General features: G+C 35.8%; 1 protein-coding gene across 1 annotated transcript in view; it reads right to left on the reverse strand.

Annotated features, from left to right (window-relative positions):
* LOC150106010 (uncharacterized) overlaps positions 1-12,581 on the reverse strand; it is a 45,106-nt gene that overhangs the window by 9,039 nt on the left and 23,486 nt on the right. The window contains exons 4-6 of the mRNA XM_090394614.1: positions 6,310-6,423; positions 6,005-6,064; positions 900-986 (exon numbers count right to left, since the gene is read on the reverse strand). Coding sequence (XP_090250740.1) covers positions 900-986; positions 6,005-6,064; positions 6,310-6,423 — 261 coding nt within the window. The remainder of the gene's footprint in view (positions 1-899; positions 987-6,004; positions 6,065-6,309; positions 6,424-12,581) is intronic.

The following is a 12,581-nucleotide window of genomic DNA, read 5'->3' on the forward strand; positions in this document are numbered from 1 at the left end:
AAAATAAAGAAAGAAAAAATATCTGATTTCTAATAGTCGAAAGCTTCCATTTGCCTGCACGATATTGCTTCCATGGGACAGAATCAGTTAACAATTGATTTATATGGAAAAAAATTACATTCAAGTGATATCATATACTGACGAATCTGATCTCTACCTGCATGTGTAGGCTCTTCATTTTTTTTCTTTCTGTTTTAAAAGTCATAAAGATTATAATTTATTGTTGAATTAAATGAACCTTCGACTCTAAAACCAAAATCTATTCATCTCCAAGAATTATTTATTTATTTAGCGTATGATGATACAAAGCCCGTGAACCTCCTTTTACGGGATATACGGCACCATCTGAATCCTCCCCCTCCCAGTTTTATCCGGTTCGGGACCGGCATAGCTGACGAATCAGGTCTCTCTGTCTTAAGTATTTTTTTTTTAGTGTAATCGGTCTGTTCACGGACCGGTTTGCCTGTTTTGGGAGAAAGAAAAACCCGAGTTTCCTGGTGAAAAAAACCGCTACCTCCGTATGTGACCAACTAACTAACCTTTAGTCTAAAGAGACCAGATAAAGTTCCTCACGTCACTGACGGGAATCGAACCCAGATCTTTCTGACCAAAGGGCTTCGTCTATACTGACTGAAATACGGAGGCTATCTCTGCGAATAAGAAGTGATTGTTGGTCTTAGTGAAATGATAAGAATGTATAGTAATTAATGGATTATTTTGAATGAGAGAAATAATATTATTAAATAAAATATATATTAAATTAGGTAGTTAATAGGTTGAAATTACTAAACATACGTTATCCATTAAGCAGAATGGTGAATATATTAAAAATAAATAGATCAAAACAAGAAGGAAAACTTTTTTTTTTAAATCTAAATAATAGAAACAATTAAACTCACTTTCTGAAATCCGTCTTGATTACTGATAGGAGATTTTGTATACTGGTCAACTGTATTGTTAAGAATTTTCGTTTCATTAAGAGAAGCCTAAACAATAACTACATTTTATGAACTGTCATCTGATAGAAAATAATTAGCAAATATCAAATAGCTTTTATTTAAAGTGAAAATAATCATAAACACTTGATTATTATATTGATAACTTTCAGTTTTATTTTTTTAATACACTATAAAAAGAAAGACAATTTATAGAACATCGTTGTATTATTAATTGCATTCACATTTTATTAGAAAGCTTTCTTTTTTCTCAGACAAATTTTGAATAATTAGAATTTCCTTCTGATATATACCAACGTTAATAATCAGCAGAAGTATAGACAGTCTGTTAAGTAGTCAGCAGAAATATATGCATAATATTCTCTCCTGACAATTGGTCACCACATTGAGGAACAACCAGCCATGACGCCCACATCAGTGTAATGTGGGACCTCCTTTCGCTGCGATGGCTGCAGTAATTTTATGAGACATACTTTCCACAAATGGACGATAGCGATCAATGGAAAGTTTGGGCCATTCTTCCTCTAGGCTTATAATGAGATTTGGACTGCTGTGGGGTGGATGTCCCTTGACCTCACCAATCACTACAGTCATCCCACAAAGTTCAATAGAGTAGAGATCAGGACTGTGGAGGCTATTCAAATGTGGTCACGTTCATGTCCACATACCACGCAGTTACAGCAGCAACCGTATGACAGGTTGCATTGTCTTACTCAAAGAGACAATGGTCTGTTCCGTAGAAACGCCACAAATTAGGGAGCATTGCATTGTCCAAAATGTTCAGATATCCCTCGTAGTTTAATGTTCGTAGGATCACAAACATGTCTGAGGCCAAACCAGGAAAATCAGGACCATACGATCACATGGCGACCTCCGAATTTCATAGCTGGAATTAATGGGTCTGGTAAGAGATATTCGTTGGGTTCTGCCACACCCACACTGCTCAGTAGAGGGTGTAGCGTGATTCTTCGCTCCTTGACACAGCTTTCCAAGCTTCGAGGTCCTACTGTACAGGCTCTTCGCACCAATGAAGACGACGCTGTATGTTCGTTCGGGTAATGTGGGGTTTGCATATTGCGATCCTACCATGGAAGCCTATGTTCCTCGGTTCCGAATATTTTTTTGCAGACTCGTGTTCCAGTCGATGCCCGAAACTCAGCATTCAACTTTGTCGGCTGAGGAATGGCAGTTTTTAAATATTATTCTTCCCAGCAATCTACGGTCACGTGAGTGTGGTGGTCGTCCACTGCGGGTAGCATTTGCAGTTGACTCCTTGCACATCCATCTCGTTAAGGGTATCCGTGATTGTTGACCTGAGATGACCTAATTTGTAAACAATTTGCAGAACAGATACGCGTGCATCGTGGTATCTTATCACAACGCTTGTTACAGACTCGGTCATTTACCTCCTCGCAGCCATTTCACTCGGACACAGTCGCACTGACTTGGAATCAAATCTCCAATTTGTACCCGCTATAAACACAGAACTCGTTATATAACCACGTGTACCTTGCCCAGGGGGTGGGTTCGTCGACTTCTTTCCAAGCAGTGTATAGTATTGAAATTGAATTAATTACGTAGTTATTAATTACAATACTCCAAGTATTGTAATTACGGTATTACAATACTTGGAGTGTATGATGCCAAAAAATATCATCTTCCATAGGCGAAATATAAACATCACCTCTAGTGAATACTCATGTGCAACTAAGGCTGTAATACTTCGTATGGCAGTCGACAGCTGAATGCCGGTAATACAGTATATGAAGAGTGGGTACAATATGCCAAATGACAATACGAAGCATTCTACTACGTATGGCGTTCTACAGCCAAAGTAATATTTGAGAATTTGAAGAAATTTATTGGTCTGATTAGTGTCTGTTCCTCGTGCACCACCAACAAGAATTGATGAGTTGAATAGATTCCACTGTCCTAGAATCATATGGTGATGGTTGCATGGTTGCGGCATTATTGGCGAGTCGCAATTAAGTTCCGTAATGCGTTCTGACCAAGGTATGGCTTATGTAAACTACCAACAGCTGATATCAAACCATGTTTACTCTGCTATATCGAACCTGTTTTCAGATGGAGTCTTACAGAACAATATGTAATGCCCTCGAAAGTCAACTACGTAATTAGTTAATACGCAAAGAGACAAATCTTGAATGGTTGTGAATGCACAGCATGCCAACCGAATGAAACACATCTCTGAGACTTAAAGATACTGCGCCCACCTCAATTCAGGAACATTGGATACTTTGCAGACGAAATATCTCAAATATTAAAGGATTCTTGGATAGATGTTATTAATGATAACATATCTGTTATACACTGCAGAACGATGAATATAAAATCAGTCTTATATATGCACAGATATTAACATATAGTATTAAAACTGCTCCAATTTTTCATTTTTTCATTATAGAGTGAGTGAAGTAGGAATAAATAAGTGTGCTCTGATGTTTGCAATTTATAACCTCCATTGACTCGATGTTAGTCTTCTTGGAATGCTGATGAGTATCGGCCATGCTTTAGTTTTTCTGAATCTGCATAAAATTATTTTTAATTTTATTATTATTTTTACTGAGCTGATAAAGGATCAAGAGTGTAAAAAGAAAGTATACTCTATTTTGAAAATAAATTTCTATCAAGAAATATTCGTGGTTAGAGAGAGAGAGAGTTAATATGTCATCGCAACTCCTAACATGAACAGATTATAATTTTGCATCCAAAGGAGAAAAATTAATTGAATTGAAACCACTTCAACACAGAATTCGACGCCCTCTGGGAATAAGCAGGTCAGATAAGTACAACCGCATATGCATTCAGATTCTTCAAATTTGACATATAAGTGCACAGTATAGGTTATTAATATGCCATTAATAAACCTGCATGTCTAAAATGTACTTTACAATTGATTAACTGAGATTATTAACTTGCTGTATTCTTGGTGGGACTCTTCCACCTATATTTTGGTGGGAGTGTCCCACACTAATAGCTCCATACTATTAGTTAGCTCCATACCCCCTCCCCCATTAATTAAGCATTTTCAGGAGACTTATTATCAAACTATTAAACCCAGTTTATGTCATCTCATGATATATAGTGGTCGAAAAAATATATTCATCATGGGAAATTTCTTTTTTACATGACGATGTTTAATGTTCACCTAAATTGAACGGATTAATATTTTTCGATAAATATTTTAATTCGTAATGATATTTTAATCATTGTATATTATCTGTGATACAAGTTTTATTACTTATTTTTTAAAAATCATAAAAATGTGAATACATTTGATGCTTCTGTTTCACATTTGTAAGTTTAAATTTATGAAATGTCTCGAGTCTGGAGCGCCTTTTCCCAGAACTCGAGAAAATAACGATCGATAGATTCGAACATTTGCATGGAATTTCGTCCAGGGAAATGTTGATATTCCATACCAGGAAAAGATTTTCGGTCATTCTTCCATCCTTACAACCATCGATAAAAATTAGATATTAAATTTTGTCGTTAAAGAAGAAAAAATTCATTGATTTGAAACCATTTCAAATTATGGATAATTTCAAATTTTACACATAATCCGATAATAAGTAGATACGATTTTCTAGAAAATGTTGAAGGCGTATCTCCGTCCAAAAAGAATAACTATATTTAAAGATATAGAGAGTATCTCTGTTATGGCAGCATTGAAATTTACACTGTTGCCTTAACCCGATTTATAATAGCAAGAAAATCACATGTCAGGACATTAGTTCTGGAAGATCTCGATGTGAGGTAATGCTAACTCTAAGATCTCAGTGAGTAAACTAAAATGGTCATTCTAAGCGCAGCACATAGAATACATGGCAGTGACTTCAACAAACAGACAGACAGACAATTCTTGACAATTATGCAATTCATGGTCCATTATAGCACCATGCATAGCCCTAACCAGCAAAACGTCTGAGGCAATCACCATCCAGAAGACCTTGATCAGTCAGTTAGCAAGAGCTAAACCAGAGGGCGGTATCCAATGAAATATGATGATCAAGACTGCATGAATTGGATCTAGATCGCGAACATAATGAAAGATAAATCAAGACAAAATCATATATTTATATATACGAAAGTAAAGCCCTGTATTACTGTATATTTAAGATAAATCTTTTAGAGAAGATAAATTTTAGATATCTGTACTTTTAAGATAATATGTATCAACAAACAAAAGTTTGCACATGAATTATCTTCACGAGTAGTCTACTTCTGTAAAGGCTGTGATATCAGTTGCTTTAGTATCCCATGAACAGCGTAATTCCTTTCAGTCGTGAATACTGCAATGTTGTATGGACTGCATAATGCATTTATTATGCATTCTTCTGGGTTGAAGAATGCTGAACGTTATTCGGAAACCCAGGCAACTGACGTGAAGTCAATAGTCTCTATATAGAAGGAGACTTCGTAAAGATACTTCACGTGCAAACGCTTCTTCGAAGGAGGTTACGGTTCCTTACACATTAATTAACTTATCTTTTAAATGATAAGTTAATTAATGTGTAAACTCACATGAAATGAGGGCACCCTCATTTCATGTGAGAAGAGAGAAGGTAACAGAAACTGGCGCCCTTGTTTTGAAATCCAAATAAGGAAGGTTTAGGCCTCCATTAAGCAAGATGGTGACTGAGAATTAAAGACAACTGCCGCCTAGAGATCTAGTTGGCATTTCATCCAACTAGGGAAGATATGATTTCGTGACAGCAATACTCCCCAAGTGTGCCAGAGCTCCTGGTACACCTGTAAACAGGTTTCACTGCGATAAGGTGGGTTACTTGGTTGAAGAGAGAGAGAGGGAGGGAGAGAGAGAGAGATAGGTTATATATTAGTCGCTTAAATTGGTACTAACTGATACAATCGCCACTGCTGGAAATAACTACATTGCATATGATATCGTATTATAATATATTTACATTTGGAGTTCTCTTGGAAAGTTGTGCGCTGTAGAGATCACCTTTCATTAATGTAACAGGACATTTGTTTAGAATATGATCAAATAAGTCTTTTCGACATACCTTTGAATTGCATTTCAGAGGACAATCAGCTGTAAGATAGGAGCAGCATTCAATGTGGGCCTGTGGATGAGACAGAAATATTTTCATATAAATAATATATTAAGAGTATGCATGTTAAAACTAGTACTCTGACAGTTGCCTCTTTTGTTTTTATGATGATCATATATCTTCATAAACACACAACACACACGCTCGCCATGGAATCATTATTATGCATTGGTAAACAAAGACGCGAATAAGTCATAACTCATTTAAATTTTTACAATTATTTTAAAAAAAGAACAAAACCAATGAAGACTAATTACCTGGATATTCCTCAGAAGTCGTTCTACAGTACATCCTTCCTCGCTGTAGAGGCATTTCACGTTCAGATTAATCGCTTTTTCATAATGTACCATGATTTTCTCAGCCCAGAATGTCTAAAACAAGAACGCAAATAATGAAAGCTTCAGTAAATATGAATAATATTTTCCTTAACATGCTAAATTCAGCGGCTTAACACTCAAGCTTTGGCTTCACAATCTTATTGACATGACAAGACTGTTAATCCCAGCTTTACAGTTTGTTATAGTCTTCTTTATAGCAGGCTATATAAAGTGTGTTCACTGGCAGACTTGTCTATTTTAAGGAATGAAAACCCCGAGATTCTGGAAGTTCAAATCCCGATTATTAAATCTGGATTTAATAATCGGTTTAAATTGCTTTCAAAAAAAGCTTTCATGAAATTTCTTTATGTTCTATACAGAATTCCAGTGCAGGTCTTTTCAATCAAAGCATCGTTCTTTAAAACAACTCAATTATAGAGACTGCCTGAAATGTAACCGTTTATTCCACTTTGGTATAATGGACGGCATCATACCATGGTTTTCTTTTTCTTTTTTTTTATCATTACAATGTGCCATCACCTTGTATATTAAGTTCCTGCATGAATATGTACATGTTATTATAAACAGAAAGTTATAAGAAGCCTTTGTTGCTTAGCTGAAGCTACTACTCATGACGAGGTAAACCAATAATATATTCTCTAAACATAATATATATATATATATATTTCAATTTTTGTTATTGGCAGGCTCAGCTATGAGTTAGCTTTCTACGAAAGTCACAGGTATCAGAGTTAATAGACCACTACAGTGCAAGAATAAGGATCTCACTCTCTCTCTCCATGGAGAAACTTGGGACTCTGACCGCGCAACTCATCAAATCGAGCATAAAACACACACGCACACGTGAATATATAGAATATATAGGAAGGTGATGTATAGGAATTATAATACTGTATTATAGAATTATGTAGTTCACCTCTAAAAACACTATCAATGATATCAAAGACTTAGTCTCTACCAATATTGAAATTGTCACTAAATCACGATTGGCTACCATAACGGGCAAAGCAATTAAAGCAGTAAGATCAATGTGTTATGGCTAATTTTCATAACACATTGATTCATAACCTTCCAGCAAACTATTGCTTATAAGAAAAGTCTTTTTAAATGTTCTTGGGATATCACGATCAGAACTGAATCCTGGCAATCAGTTTAGCTGCACAATTTTTTTTTCTTTTAAATTGCAATCATTGCTGCAAATTCAATAGAGTATTGTTGGAGTGATATTCACCATTATTCTCTTGCACATCTCGTGGAATTGGTGGTAAAAGTGGATTCAATCCTAAGTCTTATGCCAAGTTTTCCATATGTAGACATGCTGTGTGGTTAAGTAAGACATTCTTTTTTCAACCTAATTAACTAATTCAATTTTATTTTAATTGCAATGACAGATCTCAAAAAACATCTACACTGTTACATAGTTATGCCAAAGCATCATTTCTAAATTAACTACAAAACAAATAGAAACAGTATATCAGAATATAAAACTGATGTACTACACTACCTTCGGACCATGTAAGGTCTTTTGATGAGACTACATTTGAAATATTGTGAAAAAAATTATTCATCTGGGTTTCTTGAAGTTAGGCAACAATAGCATAACAAACACCATATTCAGAGTTGATTGCAATTAACATCGCAGAAGCACATTGGCTTATTTTAGATTCGCCCAGGTAGAATCAATCTGAGAGAAGAGATAGTTTTGATATATAGTCCGTCGTGTTCATGTTCGTGGAATCGTATTATCGGTATTAATTGGTAGATATCGAAGCGCTTTTTCAATGTTGCATAGGAGATCCACTTTAGAAATATGCTTAGGAGAGACGGCAAAATTGAAACCTGTTTATTATTATTCTTATTATTTTTAGAATGCTGTTTGCTGTATTCATTTAACAATGGTCTGAAGCAGGGGTCTTCAAATCATGGCCCGCGGGCCACCTGTGGTCCAGGGAACTCTTTGCCGTGGCCAGCCGGCTTTTTTGAAAAAAATAACTACTTCACATTAAACCCGAATAAATAAAAAATAATTTCAATGAAGCCCGCAGGCCGCTAAGCTATACCGGTATTTAGAACTGTAAGTTGCTTTACAGATTCACAAGGAACGCTGTGTATTTGATTTTGTTCTTATGTTCCATCGAGTAGTTTTGGACTCCTGGTGAATCCATGAACATGCCTTCTCCATTCAAATCTGTCCCTGGCCATATCTTTCATAATATCCAAGCGCATTTCAGTTGCTTCTTTAACTCCATCCACCTATCTAATTCTTGGTCTTCCTCATCTCCTGCCTCCATCAACTTTAGCAAGCATCATCATCTTCACAAGACTGACATTTACTGGAATAATGTGCCCGAAGTATGACAATTTTTGCTTGATTATCACAGCTTCGAGGGAGCAATCTGGCTTTGTTCTGTCTATCACAGTATTCTTAGTAAACGTCTCTAATCCCATAATTCAAATTCATCTATCTTCTTTCTTTCGCTCTTTCTCAGGGTCCAACTTTCACATCCATACAGTACTGCATGGAATGCCATTGCTTTCACGATCGTGATTTTGTTGCGAGGCTAATATCTTTATCTTTAAATATCTTGCTTAAATTTGTCATTGCTTTCTTTCCGAGTAATAATCTTCTTCTAACTTCTTCTTCAATACAATAACCATCTTGATCAATTCGGGATCCTAGGAGCACAAAATTGTAAACTGCTTCCATTTACTCCCCATCTACTTCAAACTCACTATGTTCTCATAATGTTTTTGTCTTTTTGAGGTTAAGTTTCAGACCATATTTAGCACTTTTTTCTTTAACTTTCATAATACGTTCCCCCAAATCATCTTTACATTCTGCTAGCAAGGTGGTATCATCTGCATATGTTACGTTAAATTATTAATATTTCTTCCAACAATTTTGATTACAACTGAAGACACCTCCAGCCCTGCCATTCTTAAAATGTATTCGCAGTAAAACAGATACGCTGCAAGTTAAACAGATACGTAAATAAAATACATCCTTGTCGCACTCCTTTACATATCGTGAAATACTCAATTTTTCCAAGATCTCTTCGGACAGTAGCTTCTTGTTCATAATAAAGATTCCTCAGAAGGATAATGAAATGCCCTGGGACTCCCATTATTCTTAGCACTTTCTACAGTTTCACATGATCTACAGAGTAAAAGCCTTGCAACAGTCAAGGAAACAAAGGTAGACATTCGTTTGATATTTCTGTGCTCTTTCTATTATGCCTCTCACATTAGCGATTTGATCTCTTATTCCTCTGCCTTTTCGAAATCCTGCCTGTTCATCTGGCATTTATCTCTTCATGAATGGTTCCAGACTTTTCTGAATGATCTTAAGTAAGACTTTACTTGTATGAGAAATCAGTGCTATAGTCCTATAATCTCCTCACTCTCTCTTGCATCGCCTTTCTTCAATAAAGGTATATAAACTGATTATTTACATTCTCTTGGCCATTTAGTTGTGATCCAAATTCGCTTACATAGAGCTGTTAAAAATTTAACCGCCTCTTCTCCCAGGACTTTGAGCAGTTCAATAGGTATTCCATCTCCTCCTGGTGCCTTCTTACTGGATAGCTGTTGCAGTGCCCACCTCATTTCACTCTCCAGTGGTACTGGCTCCTGTGTACAGTATAATCCTACTCTTCAAATTTTTCAGTGAATTTGGTGACCTTTCTGTAAAAGGCTTCTGTATACTCTTTCCATCTTTCTTTGATGTCTGCAGCTTCTGTAAGATATCCTTTCTGTTTACGTTTCAATATTGTAACCTTGGCACTAAACTTCCCTGTTAGTTCTCTGATCGTTTTGAAAAGATCTCTTGTTTTTCCTTTCGTGTTTTGGTCTTCTATTTGTTGGCTTGTCGTTGAAACTCTGCATCGAAATGCCGTACTTCCTGCAAATTTCCTGTGACCATCATTTTGTTCCTTTTCTGAGCAGTTTTGATGGCTTCATCTGACAGCCATTTAAACTTCTTCTTCTTCTTAAAAACTATTGGAATATTCTTTTTGCTTCTGTTTTAATTATATCTTTAATCTCTTCCTATAGTTTATCTGGTTCTCTTTTACAGAAATTGAGTGTGTTGAATCTGTTCTGTATATTAATATTGTATTTAGCTGGTATGTTTCCAAGATCATATCTGATCGACATTTGTGTTCTTTTAAGTTTCCGTAATTTCACGTGTATCGTAACCACTAATAACTCATGGTCTGTTCCATAATCTGTACCAGGAAAAATCTTGGCAAAATGAATTGCACTTCCCCATCTTCTTCTTTGTCCAATTATATAGTCAATTTCATTTCTGTATTGTCCATTAGGTGATATCCATGTGTACAATCTTCATTTGTACTGTTTAATGCAGGTGTTAGCAACAAAAAAAGAATTCTCTGCACAAAACTCAACTAATCTCTTCCCTGCAGTGTTACGAATACCTAAACCAAAACGATCTGTTATTCCTTGTTTCTCAGTCTCTCCCACGTTTGCATTCCAATCTCTGATAAGTAGCCATAAATCGTGCTTTGGTGTTGCATCATCACTTCTTGTAACTTGCCATAAAATTCTTCATTGTCTTCTTCTGATGTCTCTGTAGTGGGTGCATAAATCTGAATGATGGCTATATTCATTGGATGTCCACTCACTCTGAGAGAAATGATTCTGTCATTCACTGGATTATAACGTAATATATACCTAGCCATATTTTTCCTGTGCATTTGATACTATACATAAAATCCTATAAAAATAAATATTAAAGAGACATATTTCTTCAGCCAACTACCAACGCCAAGCGGTACCGAAGAACTAGTACTAACGTCGCGGCTGAAGCAGCGGTTCGTTCGAGTGCGATGTCTAGAGCCTTACAATTACATCTCGAAGGTTCTCAATACTTCGTTATTTCCATATAAATACAAGAGGATTTATCTTGTATTTATATGAAATCTCATCCACAGTCAGTCATGCAGTCGTGAACAGTGTGATATTCATGTATAAGCGCATGCTGGTTCGTCGTGTCAGCGATAGCCTATTGTGGTTTTATATTGCCAAACTTTTTTCATTAGTGTGAGACATATTCAGTGGATAATAACCGTTACACAGCCATTTTGGATCATGTTTTGGGTTCATCTTCCATTACTATGGCGTCTACGAGTAAAAAGCGTAAATAAAGTGATTTTTGTCTGGTTTTTAATGAAAGGTGGGCAATTTTTACTTTTTGGTGCCGATCGACGATAAGTCAGTGTGTTTAATTTATCGAGAGTCAGTGTCAATATCAAAAGAATGTAATATAACACGACACTATGAGAGAAACCATGCGTCCAATTTCGATCATATTCAAGGGCGTCTTCGTGTGGACAAGGTGAACATTCTCAAAATTAATTTAAATTGCCAGCAGGGTACGTTTAAAAGGCAGAGTGAAGCGTGCTTCAAAGTAAGTTATGTAATAGCAAAAAATTACTAAAAAATCAAAAGCTTTCTTAGACGGCGAGTTTGTGAATCGGTGTGTCATCGCTACTGGTAATATTCTGTGACCAAATAATAAGGAGGTGTTTATAAAACCGAGTTTGTCTGTGGTAAGGCTTGAAATAGAAGGCACGTTTACTTGCCGCCATTTTGGATCAAGGGTCGCACACAGTCGCATTCGTTCGTGCTCTTGATTTTTTCGAGTTTATAGCGAAATGGGAGGTTGTTCTGCTCCAAATTGTATGTATGTATATATATATATATATATATATATATGTGTGTGTGTGCGTGTGTGTGTAAACATAAATAAGTTATAAATTATCATTGACCTGCTTGCTTTTTAAAAATTCATATTGAAATGTAAGAAATTATCATTGTTTCAAAGATAATTATAAGTCATATGTCTAGTTTTGTTTTATTTTATTACTAATATTATTACATGGCACCTCCATAGAATCCCAGGACTTTCAGTTCCGTATTTTAAAGTACGGATTTAGACAATGCAGAATTTCAAAAATTAATAACAGTATTTTTTCAAAATCGCTAATTCATATAAAGCAGTACAACCAATAATAAAGGACATAGGAAGTCTTTTCTTTACGAATTCACTAAAAATGAATGCTTGTGAACGCTATAGAGCCATTCTATTAACTGATAAATGACACGAGCTCTAACCGCCAAGATAGCTCCAAAATGGAGGCAAGTACGGGGTGGGGGGATCTGTGTAATAG

This window comes from Typopeltis vanoorti, chromosome 6 (genome assembly GCF_054136105.1).
Source record: "Typopeltis vanoorti isolate ZY-2024b chromosome 6, IOZ_Tvanoo_1.0, whole genome shotgun sequence".
Lineage (NCBI taxonomy): Eukaryota > Metazoa > Arthropoda > Arachnida > Uropygi > Thelyphonidae > Typopeltis > Typopeltis vanoorti.